Below are 16,558 nucleotides of genomic sequence, written 5' to 3' on the forward strand. Positions count from 1 at the left end.
AAGGGAGAAAGCCAAGGGAAGCAAACAAACATGTACCTTGATGAAGGCTTCTTTCTCTTTGAGGAGACTCCGCAGATTCTCCGTGTCTCCTTCAGTTTCCCTCTCCTTTTCCTGGTTCAGCTTGCACAGCTCTTGCTCTCTGGAGGACAGGTGTCGGCGAAGCTCCTGCAGCTGGCCGCTCCGCTCACTGATCACAAGGGAGAGCCTGTAGGAGGAGTCCTAAAGAGAGAGGGAGATATCAGGTTATTTTGAAACTTTAAATCTGCAGTTTGCTCGGTAGTGATTTATATACCTGCAGATACTGGTCTTTGGAGCTGAGAGTGTTCAGCATGTCCTGGACCTGTGCTCGGTGTTCACTAGACTGGCTACTGCGGTCTGACAGCAGTTCCTGGAAGAGCTTTTCTCTCAGCGCCAGCCGCGCCTTCAACTCCTCAACAACCTCAGTTGGACCGGCCTGAACTCTGGCAACAAGGGTGGCTGTCAGATCCTGCACACACACACACAAAAACAAGCCTCGTCAGCACACCTGTTGTGTTTGAGAAAGTAAAAACAAGCAGCACAGGTTTGTCTACATGTTCTGTTTTTTTTTTTTAAAGCTTCAGGCATTGCCATCACAATAAGGGCACTACATGAGAGTGTGTGTGTGTGTGTGTTACCTGTGCCTCCTGGCTGTGTGTCTGCAGAGCCTCCTGTAGCTGGCTGATGATGGAGTCTTTCTCTCTCAGGGTGTTCCTCTCCTTCTCCTCGCTCTGCTGCTTCAGCCACTGGAGGTTCCTGTAGGCCTCGGCCGCCTGCTCCAGCTCCAGATCTTTACCGCGCACCAGGGCGTCCAGACTCTGAAGTTCAGTCACAGGTGGAAACGCACCAAAATATATTATTCCTCATATTTGTCTAAAATAAAAACAGAATCCACAATTCCTCTTCCTGCTCAGCCAGGATCTTTATGACCAAGATCAAGCGTACCGTGATGGTCTCCTCGTTGTTGGACAGGATGCAGCGCAGTCTCTCCAGGTCTCGCTCCTTCTCCCTGAGGGCGAGCTGCAGCCTCCTCACCTGGCCCTCGCGCTCCTCCACACAGCGGAACTTCTCATCGATGGAGCGCTGCAGATGGCGGACGAGGAAATATATTTTTGAATCACACTGATGCTATTCTGGGCACCCTGTACTGTGATGTTCATGAGCAGGTGTGCAATATTTGAAACTCCTGCTCCTTCTTTCACACTGCCGTAGGGATGCAACAGAACAGAACATGTTGGTTGGTTGTGAAATGTAATAATGACCTAATGATTTATCTATGGCACTTTCGACTGTTGCAAGATGCATACTTATGTCTTTTCTCTCCGTAGTATACAGGGATGACTGTCGTATTAATAACAAAGCCTACATGGAGCCGTAGTTTGGGGTCATCTCACTATTCATACCGAGCTGACATTCATTCATGTCCCTGCTGTGTATATAAATGTGCATGTTTACCTCCAGAGCTCTGTCTCTATCTTGAATACGCTCCCGTAGTTTCTCCAGCAGGGCATCTCTAGGTTTGGAGCTTCCTGTGGACTCCATCATCTCGGAGTACTCCTACAGATACAAAGATTTTCAGAAAGGATCAGAAATGTGAAACTACATATAGTATGAAACGATTGATTGGGATTGTGTACATTACCTGTAGCTGTTGCTCCTTGTCCTGCAGAGTGTGTTTGAGCTGTGTGATGCTCCTCTCCTTCTCCTGCAGCCCAGTGTGTCTCTCTGCCTCGGCCTCCTTCAGAGCTGCTTCTTTAGCCTGAAGCTCGGAGCGACTTTTCTGAAGGGCGCATCGCAGATCCTGCAGAACAACGAGGAGAGGTCACACATGCTGCATCCTTCATACTGCCAAGACTTCTCTCTCACTCTCACACATTGACAACACTTACCTGGTTGTGCTTTTCTGTGACCTCCCTGTGCTGCTGCGCCTCCTGTAGGTCAGAGTTGAGTCTGTCCTTAAACCTGGACATATCTTCTCCTTGTCTCTGGTTCTGTCTCACACTCCTCTGGCTGGCCTCCAGCTCCAGCCCGAGGGAGAACAAGGAGCTTTGCACTGCCAGCAGCTCGCCCTGCAGCTGGGCGAGCTTTACGGACTCACTGACCCCCTCTGGAGTCTAAAGAATGAGGACACAGAACCAGTTCAGTACGTCATAAGGCTGGAGATAAGATTTCTCACTATTGATAAGGAATGATCCTGGATCAGGGTTTGTGCCACGTCTCACCTTGCATTGAGTAAGCTGGTTGCGATGGATCATATCTCTCAGCTTACACAGAGTTGAGTTCTGCCCCTCCATCAGCTGGTATAGCTCTTGGGCCTTAACGAAGAATAAATCAGGGGTATGAGAACCTTTTCAGACTCAGGTATCATCTCACACAGGCTGACAACATATACAAACACTAACCTCACTGTCCTTGGTACTGATGGACTCTGAGAGACCCTGAATGGTTCTCTCCTGACTCTGAGCAGCCTGGCGGATTGAACGCAGCTCACACTCCATCTCGTTCAGCTTCTCCTGCAGCTTCTACAGACAGAGAAAGGTCACTGTTACCTTATGTGGATTCATCAAGCCTATTTCATTATAATGAGGCATATTTTAACGAGACATACCATGTTGTTGGCCTCGCTCTCATGGATCTTGGCCTGCAGGGATTGGACCTGGAGCTGGGCCTTCTGCAGCTCTCTGACACACTGCCCGGCCGCACACTCATACTGGCTCAGTTGACTCTGCTGCTCCTCAACGAGGCTCTGGAATGAACAGGAAGGGATGTGAGTGTTTCAACTTATAAAAACCACTCACTTGCTCATTAGTCTTCTCAATAAATCCAGCAGCTGAATTATTTGTGTGCAAGATTATTTGTTTGTCGTGAGAAAAACAGAGGGATTGTGTACCATGTGTACAACATTTACAAACTCTGATCATTCATGTGTGCACTTTGTAAAAAGCCATGTCGGGGAGAGAGCTTCTAAAGTGGTGTGTGGCAGTTTGCATGAACTAGCCAACCACAGTTGAGATGGAAGAATGGTCTGACAATGTGTGGATCATTTTGCCTCAAGGGCTCAGAGTGAAAATAGGCCAGTAGTGGAGTCACTTTGTCTTAATGTCTCCCCACATCTAACCTACTTCGGTCTGCAGCCCTGGCAGAGATCACGCAGAGACAAATGCACACTCTATCCAATCCAAAAACTATTGTTGAGGATTATTGGCTTGAATATTTTAGTATTGCACACACGCAAATGTTGTCCTCACATAATTAAATCACACAGATAAATCCTGTCCTACAACTTACTCGTTTTCAACAGGAAAAACCAGCACGCAGTTATTTGTTTGCAGGCTGTGTTCATGCTTTGGTGTATTTGGCAGCTGTGATGGAAGACACTGTACATCCTCAACATCTTCATTTAGAACCACTTAAATATATAAGCTTCACATTAAAATGATAGATATTTACACTTGCTAAAGGGTCAAACATGACTGTGCTTTCTACTTCATTGACATGACCAATGACCTCCTTGTGCTTGTACACTCCACACACACGGTAACTAGGCCATGTGGTGTGTCACAGCTTACCCTCACCTGACTGCTCATGTAATGTTTTCCCACATACTGTATAGCCAATTAAGTGCACACACGCAAACACACATCTACACACACTGCTCTAGCTCAAATCTTCCTGTGTAAAAGCTTGTTGGAGAAGCTGTGGGCAGGACAATTGAGAGAAAAAAAAAATAGTAGGAATACACGTTTTGTGGGGATTGTCTGTCAAACATCAAAGCGTGTTGGGTTGGTTCACTCATAGTGCTGCAAATTCTGCAAACTTGCAGTATATGGGCGAAATTATGATTCCTTATCCAGCAATAGTGAAATCCCTGTATTAATCACCATCACTGTCAAGGTTTTATACCTGGTGAGGACGTGGGGTAGGATATTCTTTGTACAAATCTTCCAACAACTCTTGCATGTTAGCCAGGTTCAGATCCTGATCAACCAGCCTGATCATAGGGGTCTCCAGCTCAGGAGTTGGCGTGTGGTCATCTCTTTCTCCCTCTGGATTCCCATATGACATTCCCAGAACTGGATCAGGGAAGCAGAGTCTATGACCTCCATTACTGGAGCTACGTTGGAGCACTGGCAGCTTGCTCCCCTTAGAGCTCAGGACTGGCCGGTAGGCAGCATAGCTCTGCAGCAGACAGAGAGCCAGAGAGAGGCTGGGGCCGGGTGAGGCTGGGCCAGCTGGGGCTCCCATGTGCTCCTCAGAGAGGGAGTCAGATATCCGGTCATCTATAAGTTCCCTAGGGGAGCTCAGCCGCCCATCTGTTATGGCTCCAGACTGAATATATTCCTCAGTCAGCTCTAAGGATGCTACAGAGGGGCTGGAGCTGGCTCTTCCAGCCAGGGTGCGTTCACTGTCTGATGTCCTTGAGGGGTCCTGAGAACCAGGAACCAGTGTTAAAGAGGAGGGGGGTTCTTCTGAATCCTCCACATTATTTTGTTCTCGTTCTCCCCCACCTCCTACGGTCACACTCCCTCCAATAACACTGGCTGAATATCTGGATGATGGGCCGCAGGAAATACTCCGTGCCAGCTTCCTGGGCACCTTACAAACAGCTTCATAGTCAGAGTCGGCCACTCGCCAGTAGGAACATCCGCGACACTTCCTGGGAGTGCTGGGAACACAACGCTGTGAGCCTGCGACTGTGACCTCTGACCCTGGACCAGCAGGAGGGTGTTGGTGGTGCTGACAGTCTATGCCGTCGTCGGCCCAGGACTCGTACAAAGAGTAGACCAGATCGTCCTGGAGCAGGGAGCAGTACTTTGCATGAGTGAGGCCTGAAATGTCCACCATTCCATCTCCAAGTTCTTCATTGTCTCCAGATGTTACAGCACCTTCTTCTGAGTTTGTTTTCCGGTAGAGCCCGCCGATGCACTGCCTGAGCCGGTGTTTCTCCTGCAGGAGCCGCTGCAGCCTCTCAATGGACAGGGCTTCCACGCGGGCGATCACGGTGTCGAAGCGGTACATGCGGTCCAGCATGAAGGTGCACTTGGAGCAGGCAAACTCCCCTCTGCCATCCCGAGTCAGCTCTTGCCCCAGAGCGTGAGACAGCAGCACTTGCAGGTTGAGCTTGGGGGTAGGATGGAAGATCCATCGTCGCTGGTTACCGCAGAGCTCTCGTCCACAGATGCGACACGCTTCCTTCATCTTGAGATCAAGCATTCCACAGGTTTATAATTATCCTTATTTACTCTGACACAAGGACACCTGAGTCCTTAGGATGAATTTAATCCCATAGGAACACAAAAGAGCAGTGCTTCAAGCTGCATTAGACTGAACCTTTAATGCATAATAAAAGCTGTTTTCATCTGAAATAATGTAAAGCTGCTGATTAAATTAGTCCTTGCAATGGCATAAAATTCAATGGCTTATGAAATGAGGTAGACAATATATGCTTGTAGAAAAGGGTTTCACATGAAATCCTTGGCAGGATCAATAAATACTGTCTCTGTCATTAAAAAAATATCCATCAACCCAGGATAACCATTCATTTGCTGAAGGTGCTGCAGGTGCGTCGGGAATATGGCGCACACCCCCGTAGCGAAGTCATGGGAATGTCTCGTCAATCAGATGCAGTATCTGTCTTGGTATCGTCCTCCCGCTGTCACACAATCCTTCTTTCTCATTGTCCAACAGACCCTCACGCTCTTCTGCACCATCAGTCGGGACACACGAGCCGCACCGCGCGCAGTCAGGTTAATAATGACTCGGGGAACGGTAATAATCCGGAAACGGACGGAGAGCAGTATCTGTCGCGCCGGTACAGTCTTAAGAGTTTCTCCCTGGTATATTTGTCCACAGAAAGGACTCTTTCATTCATAACAGAGCCTTTTCTGACAGCTCGAGAGGCAAACACGCGCTCTGCGGGCTCGGTGCCGCGTGCGGTCGGAGATCCTCCGGGCTGATAACGATGTGGCTGCCTGAATCAGACCTGCAGCGGTGGAGCAAACCATCCAGAGAATACAGGGGGTGGAGAAACAGGATGCAGCCATACAGAGATGCTCACGGTTTATTATCCACTATGATGAAAATTCCAAACAAGAATAATTATTTTGAAACACAAAATTATATGGAAACACTAATCATTAACTTTTTTTAAGGGGCTTTTGGTAAAGAGACAGAGCGATTATCCCCTGGGAGTCTTTTACTTCCTCCTGCCCAGTTTACTAAACTCTGTTCGCCTGACTGAACAGGTGAAATGCTCGGTAGCATGGTAACATTAGTGACGCTCTGTAAAATTAGAGTAGACTATATTCTAGTCTATTTTTATCTTATTCCAATTTTAATGGGTATGACCGTATAGTTTTGCCATATTATGTTGTACCCCGTTTACAATGTAAGTCTTTGTAAACAAACTCAAATTATAATAAAAAATGTATTCTGCAATAATTTCTTAACATTTTTTATTACACTGTGAATGTTATACAACTATACTATACCTATAAATGGCTTTAAACTACAAAAAACTATTAAATTAAATCACTTTTATTCTCTGTTATATTTGTATATTTGTATACATGTTTTTTTAGCTGCATATCCTCTATTACAACTACTGCCTGTCTTCTATTAAGTAGTAGATGGTAGTGGAATTACTGTAGGCATTTTTAAGACATGACTGTTTTTTTGTTTATTTGTACATTCATTATTTTAAATGGCATGACAAAGTATTAATGCATAATTAAAAAAAGAACATCCTTAGATCCATTGGTAGTAAAGCTCACTTACTTGAATGCAAACTTACTGAGCTTACTAAATGCTATTTTAAAAGTAAAATCATACTGGGGTTTTGTTCTTGAATAGCTTCCTCATCAGACCAGTGCAACTTGTGTCAAAGGCAAAACATGCTACTGGCTCAAGATATTTATAACTTGTATTTCTTGTTGCTGTGGTGCAGATATCTTCAAACAATGATTTGACTGTGATAGTCAAACAACCAACCCTTTCTCATGCATTTGACTGTGCATCTCTGCAGTATCTCTGCAGTGACCACAATTTTAGTTTTTTCCGAGGGTGCACAAACAAACTGTCACGCTGCAACTTCCCTGCAGATATGCAGTGCAAACTCTCCCGTTGACTGTAGATATATTTTCATCTTCAAAGCAGTTCTATTTCTTCAGGACAGAGTTCAGATCCTGTGCCCCCTTGTTAGTGTGAAGGTCAGAGTGTAGACCCTTGTGTCTGCATCAAGATCATGATTGCTGATTCTTTCAAATTAAACTCAAGCTTCAGTTATTTTCAATAAATTGTCTTGGCTGTTTAGTGAAATTGAAAGATCCTGAAAATAATTGTCTTAAGAGGTTTCAGATGACATTTATTTCCTGGCTCTTCCTTTCCCTTTCCAGACAGATTTGATCTTAACGGCTGTGGTGTCTGGGGAACTAATTAAGAGCTCTTGTTGTGAGTGTCTGTCTGAACCAACACAACTTGATATCAGTGGTGGGGTCGCTGAACACTCAAAGGTCAACCTGACATATCGGCAACCAGGCTGAAACCAGAGCCGCTAAACTGCTAACCAGCGAGATGCCAGCCTCAAACACGCACATATGAAAGATGGCACCTTATGGGCATGTACTCACTAACACACACACACACACACACACACACACACACACACACACACACACACACACACACACACATCTCTGAGTTGATGCAAATGGAACTGTATGTACAGTTTTTAAATGCAAAAACATGTTTCATGGTGAATTGGATAATATGGAATCATTGCAACAATCATATCTGTCTATATGTGCTCTCATTGCTGTGCACACATACTGTATGCACCACCAAAAAACAACTGTCCCCTCCCTTTGCAAATGCTCTGTGCATTGATTCATAAACTTGCATTCAATAATTTTACTTTAAATTAAACCCTCCCAAAACATCCCCTCCTTTTTGTTCTTATTTCAAGGCTGTGTCTTTTCTTATCTATATAGACACAACATACTGCACATAATATGCAAATGACTAGTTTTTAGAAAGAAACTAGCCCACAGTGTGACCACAGTGTACGAGCCACACACTCACACATGCATCCAGTGTGAAATCTGAGCAGCCTGCCTGGCAGGGATCATTTGCATCATTCATCCACAACTGATTTACAAGTTAAAACTTCTTACATAGCAACAACAAATACTGCGATCCATTCACTGTATTGTCAAAATACATTAAGCAACGTTACAAAGCACCGGAAAGATTAATAATCAAGCCAACTAAGGTTATAATCATTCATTTATAGAACTGCAAATTGATAGTAAAGAAGGTGGGCTGACTTGAAGGAAATGGTCCCCCTCCATTATTGTTTCATTAGACATCAGAGGCCTGTACTACGAAGCTGGATTTTCGCTTAGCCGGCTAACTTCAGGGAAATCTCGGGCTTTCCGGTCCTACGACGCTGGTTCTCTTTTTAGCAGGCTAGATTTCCATGGTAACTTATGCTGAGCGGCAAACCAGGGGGGTATACTACGAATCAAGATTTTCGTTTAGCAAGCTAACTTCAGGGGTTTCCGGTCCTACGAAGCTGGTTCACTTTTTAGCGGGCTAGATAACTTATTCTGAACGGCTATCCTCCGGAGCAGGATAGGTTCCAGGATAAAAGCACTGCCTGCTGACCAATCAGAGCTCAGTGTGCAGAGTTTAAAGCGATCAATTCATATGACAGGAGGAGAAAGGAAATACAGTTTAAACTGCCGTTGCAGGAAAGACGACCGGCCAAAATCACCGACTGTGTGAACGTGAAAATTAATAGAATATCCCCTCCCATCTTCAGAGCAATCTGACTATTATAACATTAGCGTTAAGAAAGCTTACTTAAATATCTGCCACAACATAAGTAACCGGATCAAAGTAACATTACGTAGCATACAGTCCGCGGCACTGTGAGTGCAGACGGCGATGTGTCCCATTATCATTCATATCACATGATATCACATCATAATGTATCATATATTTCCTTATCTGAGTCAGCTTCTTGAGCCGTATCTGGCATGCAACACTCACAGTGTCACATACTGTATGCAGAAGTATTATTTTAAGCAACACATTAAGTTGACGAAACACTCGAGTCAAATGTAATTAAAGTCAGATCCACTCGTGTCGGGGCAGCAGTGATATCATAAAACTGTTAATGAACGTATTCAAACACTTTTTCTTTTACCAGCAGTATTCACCTTGCAGCTGCAACTATGTGGCTTTTATCCTGGATAAAGTGTTTAAGTCATGGATGTTTAAAGTTTAACATCTTCATATTTGTCTAATATTAGTTGACTTTTCCTTCAGGAAATATATGACGCGCTGCGCTGTCAGTACACGGCTTGTCCATGTTTGTGATTGGTCGAACACTCCAAATACCACCCCTTTCATGTGAACGCGCACCTAACTAGATAGGACACGGCTGGCTTGAGCGATCGAGTTGATAGCCAGCGTCGTAGGACCGTTTAGCGAGAGCGTTTTTTTTTTTGGATTTAGTCAACCGGATAACTCAAAACATATCCAGGATATGTTGAACTAGATTCGTAGTATACCCTCCTGGGTAGGGGGGGGGGGGATAATCATCAAGTTCAAAATTTCAACACACCCATTTGGGACTTGATTAACACTATCAATACAAGAACTTTGACACCAAAAGTAACTCTGTATCTTGAAAATAACCCCCTACCCCTTGAAAATGAAAAAAAGAACCCAAAAAGTGGCATTTTCTGCACATTCCGCCTGGTATGCATAAGCTATTCTTACTGTTTGCCTATATACTGTTGAATGAATGCTTTCAAACCCATTTGAGAATTAATAAACACTATTAATAGAAGAACTGTTACACCTCAAAGTAACTCTGTATCTTGAAAATAATCCCCCATCCCTCTTTAAAATTAAAAAAAGAACACAAAAAGAGCGTTTTTTTGGCTGTTCCGCCCTTTGAAATTCACTATTCTTACAGTCTGCTAAGACTAAAAGACTAAACTCATTTGGAAAACTTGATTAGATTTTTATTCCAAATACAAAACAGTTAAATCATTTTTATTCAGTCACATTGACATAGAAAGAACTTGAACTTGTCAGTCTTAAGTAGCACCTCATATTTTTCTTAGCCTTTCAAGACTTTCTTGGAATTTTGCATATTCCAGTGTGGTTCGGTCACTCCTCTTGCCTAGGTACGCCATGAGAGCATCTCCAAACTCCTGTGCCGTTTTCATCCTCCTCTTCCCACTGGGCAGTGTCACCTGGATTCTGAAGATAGGATCGACTTTAGGCAGAAGCGTGGTACTTTCTCTGGCAAACTGAACCTCAAGCTTCATCCTCTGCAGCTTTGCGTTGTTGTTCAGACTTTCATCCACAAGGAACTTCTCAACTTCCCCACTGTCAGTGAAGGGGCCACCTCTAGATTTCAGTGTGTCCAGCATGTCTAGTCTCTTCCTCTCCTTTCTTTGAGCCATCTCCTGTTTCTAAGATTGGCTATAGTTGTATAGAACTCATCCCGGACTTTTCTCTCGGACAATCGTATGTGTTGAAACTCTTGTGGTAGTAAATCTTCATCCATGTCTAGTTCAGCAACATCTGTGAAGATTTTTTTCCTTCCTTTGGGTTCTGCTCGCGCCACACTCTCTTCACCCTCCTTTTGAAGCTGTGTGTCAGTCTCAGACATCTGTCTCAGTCGCTTTTGGGGGTGTGCCCTCTTTCTCTTCATCGCTGCTGCAGCTGGATATCTCACCAGTTTCAATCAAGATATCTGTGATATGGTCCAGAGTTTGATATGAGAACTGCTGGTCTCTCTTCCTCTGGTACTCTTCGCTCCTCTCCCTCAACCTTTGGGTTCGCATCATGCTAAGGTACCAGACAGGGTCCACACCTTTGGAACAGAACATCCTTCGCTCTGTCTTCTGGTCTTCATAGTATTTGTGCTCCATCTCACTCATGCTTACACACCACTCTTTCTCCAGTGATTGCCGCCGTATAGGGTCATGGGCAAATACATCAAAGAGCTCAGACTTTGTATGAAATAACTCTTTGTATTGTTGGACAGCCAGTGAGTCTTATTTCCCTGTCTGTCCATACCTCTTTCTGCCCTCACTGAACTGTTTCCAGATCCTTTCTACCTTCCTCTGGATGGTGCTCAAGGGAACACAAAACACAGTGTCGTGGTAGTACTTGGCGTAGACCTGTTTTGCCACTTCCCGTGCTGCCATGGTTGTAGTCACTCTCCCATTGCCCATCTCCAGGTGGTACCGTCTCATGCTTATGACACTCTGCAGTGTGGGGAGTTTTGTGGGTGGTTGGAAGTTCTTGGAGGGAGGAAAGTCGGTATCTGCATTATAAATGTTTCCGGTAGATCTAGTTTTGGACATGTGTCTGGGCTCTGCCATGCTTGATGATGTATGTCATCAGACTGATGTGACTTCTCTGAAAAAGATTAATATTCTAAATTAGATTAAGTTACAAGCACTAAGTCTAGGAGAGTGTTAATTACTTCAGTGCTGTCTACTAATTTAGCTTAATGTAACAGTTAGCTAAGTAATTACTGTATAATAAAGTTAGCTGGCTAATTTGAGCAAAAACATGTCAAATCAACTGTTGCACTAAGCTAGCTAGCTAGTTTGAGCTACGTTCTTAACAGCTAGAAAGCTAAAAGTATGACTAATATTGGATGGAACCTGACACAAACCAAGCTAAATTATCATATAATATCATATAATAATATAATTATAAGATAATATAATATAATCATTTTGTTAAAAAGGAAAAAACATACCTGCGACAACTCTGTTTAACTGCTTGTCAGATGGTGTGTTGAATATGATCGTCTGCTTGGGGATTTCAACGGTTTGCTTGCAGTCAACCAGGAGCCACAATGCATTATGTAAATGTACTTTGTTACATTAGAACTTTGCAACATCTGACAGGTGAACCAAAGTGTTCTCTTAAGATTTTATTTTATTTTTAATGATAAAAGGGGGAAAAAAGGGGGAAAAAAACATGTCCGATTTAGTTTTTTGGGTGGGGTGGGGGGTTTATTTCATGTTAGGTACCAACTCCCAATACAAAATATCTCCCAAATGACCCAATGCACCATCCCTGAAGTGGGCGTAATCATTTTCCAATTTTTTTATTTTTGGGCCATTTATCCCCCCCCCCCTACCTGGGGGGTATACTACGAATCAAGATTTTCGTTTAGCAAGCTAACTTCAGGGGTTTCCGGTCCTACGAAGCTGGTTCACTTTTTAGCGGGCTAGATAACTTATTCTGAACGGCTATCCTCCGGAGCAGGATAGGTTCCAGGATAAAAGCACTGCCTGCTGACCAATCAGAGCTCCGTGTGCGGAGTTTAAAGCGATCAATTCATATGACAGGAGGAGAAAGGAAATACAGTTTAAACTGCCGTTGCAGGAAAGACGACCGGCCAAAATCACCGACTGTGTGAACGTGAAAATTAATAGAATATCCCCTCCCATCTTCAGAGCAATCTGAGTCAGATTATCTGACTATTATAACATTAGCGTTAAGAAAGCTTACTTAAATATCTGCCACAACATAAGTAACCGGATCAAAGTAACATTAAGTACAGTCCGTGGCACTGTGAGTGCAGACGTCGATGTGTCTCATTATCATTCATATCATATCACATCATAATGTATCATATATTTCCTTATCTGAGTCAGCTTCTTGAGCCGTATCTGGCCGTGCAACACTCACAGTGTCACATACGCAGAAGTATTATTTTAAGCAACACATTAAGTTGACGAAACACTCGAGTCAAATGTAATTAAAGTCAGATCCACTCGTGTCAGGGCAGCAGTGATATCATAAAACTGTTAATGAACGTATTCAAACACTTTTTTTTTTACCAGCAGTATTCACCTTGCAGGTGCAGCTATGTGGCTTTTATCCTGGATAAAGTGTTTAAGTCATGGATGTTTAAAGTTTAACGTCTTCATATTTGTCTAATATTAGTTGACTTTTCATTCAGGAAATATATGACGCGCTGCGCTGTCAGTACACGGCTTGTCCATGTTTGTGATTGGTCGAACACTCCAAATACAACCCCTTTCATGTGAACGCGCACCTAACTAGATAGGACACGGCTGGTTTGAGCGATCGAGTTGATAGCCAGCGTCGTAGGACCGTTTAGCGAGAGCGTTTTTTTTTTGGATTTAGTCAACCGGATAACTCAAAACATATCCAGGATATGTTGAACTAGATTCGTAGTATACCCCCCAGGCCTCAGGACAGAAATGTGTCCTTGGGGATGTCGGTGCAGCTAAAGCCTGTAAATGTAATGAGGTTCTGGCACTTTCAATGATAAGATAATCCATCTGCAAGATACTTCACTGAGAGCATCACATGATGCTCCATCCATCACAGTATAATAATAATAATAATAATAATAGATTTATTTTGTACGCGCTTTTACAGGTGCTCAAAGTCGCTTTACAGAGATAGTGAAAAGAAAAGAACAACAAATAAATATAGTTATTAGTCAAATTATAATCAAGCAATACAACAACAATCACACATTAAGAGACAGATTGAAGAGGTGGGTTTTTGTACGTTTTTTGAAGGTGGTGAGGTCAGTGCAGTCTCTGATGGGTATTACAGTTATGTCTTTGCCTCAGTTTGTTCACTTTCTAGGAACATTTATTAACACATTTCTGTGTTTTTGCCACTGTGGATGACATCACACCACAGGATCTTTTTAACTTACTTTTACCCATCACTTCTGATACAGAGAGTAGCGCTATTGATTTTTAACTTTTTGAATTGTGCATTGAACATTTTGCAGGGACTGTATGTCGATAACATTTTGAATACTGCACCTTTTTTTTTTAAATGAGAATAAATAACACTGAACAAATGTTACCAGATTTTGCTTCTTTTGTTCCACATCCTTTTATTGACTGGTCATATTCCACTTTTTTTTATTTCCCTCTTTTTCATTAGGACATTTACAAATGATTCATACTGTACATGTGTCATGTTGCATCTACAGACGTCAGCTTCTGTGTGAAAATGCTATGCGTCACTTGTCCATAAGGAGGCAGAGTGGGTCTGATATGAAACAAGGAGATCTGTGATGCTGTTCTGACACTTAGTGGAGAACTCTATAATGACATGTGAAGTTGCATAAACAAACATAAAAACAAAGAGCTGCACACATACCTGCATCTCCTGTTCGATGCGCAGCCTCTCTTGACCGAGTTCCTCCTGATAAAACTGTAACAGAGGATACAGACAATAAACCTACTGTACTCATATTCACATTTAAAAAATACATATTATGTATAGATACTATATTACTATATTATTATTAGGATTACACACAGAAAAAGTTAAAGGTGGGGTAGGTCATTTTGGAGAAACCGGCTCGAGTGCGCTAGAATTTGAAAATACACAGCCGGAAGAAATCTGCCACTTCCTTACAGAGCCCCTCCTCCAACACACACGAACGCGCACATGACCAATGAGGGCACGAGATAAGTTTGTGCCCCGATGGAAGGCTGACAGGCAGGTAGGCCATCCAGTTATTTTAGCCGGGCCGGCTAAAATGATTGGTCGTGCTTTTTACAGTACTACGGCTTCCACAGATGAAATTCTTTTATGGATTTTTTGTCAAAGCACTTTAGATATTCATTGCTATCGAGATGTTAAGAGCATTCCATGGAATATAACAAAAAGTGTATCTCGAGCCGGTTTCTCAAACTTACCTACCCCACCTTTAAGTGAAAAAAATAATCCTTCACAGAAATATTAAATCCTCGATGACTTCATACTCTTGTGACCTACAAAGATAGCTGTTCAAATAAGGTTGAGGAATGTCACATATGTTGCTTCAGGACTCTTTTTAGAATACAAGTCTGACAAGAGGAGACATGGTGGCCCAGAGGAATGCAGTATTATTAGAAAGCTCTTAAAAAAGTGTGCAGGGTTTGCCTGAATGGTTATCCCCACTTACATGCCTTTAATGTATTGTCAGTAGTATGTGTAAATGTATTAACATTAGCATTTTTTTTTTTTAGAAGGTTAAAGTTAAATCACATTGAAATTGTGCCAATACTAAGTTGAATGCTTTAATATTACGTACTTTTTATCTATTGTTTTCAATTAACTCATATTGTTATTCACTTTTTTTTTGCTTACTTTAATTATTGTCTTTCATAATAATCGTTATTGTGCTTAAGCATGCCATTAAAGCCTATTGAATTAAATTGAGTTGGAAATTGACTGGATGTTTCATGTTAGAACTCAAATGTAAACATACATCCACATCCTTGTCCTTCTGCAGCAGAGAGGAGGACAGCTCCTGAACTTGTCCCTCCAGCTCGTCCACCCTGAAGGTGAGAGTCGTCTTCTCCCCGCTCAGCTCGGTGATGAGTGCCTCCTTGGAGCAAAGCTCTGTAGTCAGCTCCTCTATCAACCTGATCACACACAGATAGAAACAGTGAGGCAGGGAGGTGGATTTGGACTGTTCGATAATGTTGGTGGTAGAGGCTGAGAAAGTGTTTTGCACCTGTCTTTGTTGGTGTTGAATGGGGACAGCAGGCTCGGAGGCCTTTCGTCCTCTGGGATGTCCTCCATGGGTGTGTCAAGGGAGCGGAGGGAGTTGTGGGACTGCGATCCAGCCAGCGAGGCCATCCTCTCAGCCTCGCTGTGTGCTAGCTGGGCTTCCTGGAACAATACATACAAAAACCATTATGGTTTGTAAATCTGAGGCACCTGACTGTGTGTCAGTTCTCGCTGTAGGGGAGAGAGGACAAACCTCCTGCAGGAGCTGAATCTTGGTCTCAAGCACTTGCTCCATGTGGTCAATTTCTTGCTGTCTCTCCCGACAGCGTCTCTGCAGCTCTGCCTCATTGTGATTGGTCAAGCTCTCCGCTGTTGTGCTGTTTAACAGGGGAAAGTGATTTGATCAGAGGGTATTGCACTAAATACAGCCAAAAACAACTCAGTGTATGTGCACATTCAAAGAGAGCAGAGGGGTTAGCATTGCAACATGACAGAGAGTGGAGAAACAATGATGTCTTCACTTTCCTGTCTGCTACAGCGCTCATGGGATACCCAACCCCCTTCCACTTATAGCAGAGATGATATAGTAGTAAGTTGCCTCAGCCATGCAGTAGGATTTTATTATTGAGGTTAGTATTATTCACAAAGTCTGATAGTGGTGAAAGGCTCATCATTGATTAATTAATTCATCCTTTATTTTGACCCGGGAATATATTAAGATAGAGACCTCATTTATAATATAGCCAAACAAACAAAAACAGCAAGAAAAAAAACCTTTGGCCTGAGAAACATAATCAAAACTAAATAACTAAAGCAGGAAATAGGATGATATTATTATCTTTAATATCCCTTAGGATAAAAGTGACATAAGCATTAGATTGTTGTGCAGGTTGTCCGATGTTGCAGGTGCACAATGCGAGAAACTGGACTTTCCAAGCTCAGTAAAAAAGCGGCTGGTGTATGCAACATTACAATTACAGAGGAATCATGGGAGCGT

At 43.1% G+C, this 16,558-nt stretch overlaps 1 protein-coding gene across 4 annotated transcripts in view; it reads right to left on the reverse strand.

Annotated features, from left to right (window-relative positions):
* wu:fj49a02 (myomegalin) overlaps positions 1-16,558 on the reverse strand; it is a 51,039-nt gene that overhangs the window by 18,032 nt on the left and 16,449 nt on the right. For 2 of the 4 annotated variants that reach the window (XM_034137529.1, XM_034137528.1), the window contains exons 1-11: positions 3,922-5,953; positions 2,627-2,764; positions 2,421-2,540; positions 2,241-2,333; positions 1,908-2,132; positions 1,661-1,819; positions 1,474-1,575; positions 964-1,101; positions 657-836; positions 293-487; positions 37-219 (exon numbers count right to left, since the gene is read on the reverse strand). In XM_034137529.1, the coding sequence (XP_033993420.1) occupies positions 37-219; positions 293-487; positions 657-836; positions 964-1,101; positions 1,474-1,575; positions 1,661-1,819; positions 1,908-2,132; positions 2,241-2,333; positions 2,421-2,540; positions 2,627-2,764; positions 3,922-5,232 (2,844 nt within the window). In that variant the 5' untranslated portion in view covers positions 5,233-5,953. Of the gene's footprint in view, positions 1-36; positions 220-292; positions 488-656; positions 837-963; positions 1,102-1,473; positions 1,576-1,660; positions 1,820-1,907; positions 2,133-2,240; positions 2,334-2,420; positions 2,541-2,626; positions 2,765-3,306; positions 3,879-3,921; positions 5,954-14,217; positions 14,272-15,316; positions 15,474-15,565; positions 15,724-15,814; positions 15,939-16,558 lie in introns of those variants that run through there. The other 2 variants (XM_034137530.1, XM_034137531.1) reach the window with 2 other exon arrangements.

Source organism: Trematomus bernacchii, unplaced genomic scaffold (assembly GCF_902827165.1).
Source record: "Trematomus bernacchii unplaced genomic scaffold, fTreBer1.1, whole genome shotgun sequence".
In the NCBI taxonomy this organism is placed as follows: Eukaryota; Metazoa; Chordata; class Actinopteri; order Perciformes; family Nototheniidae; genus Trematomus; species Trematomus bernacchii.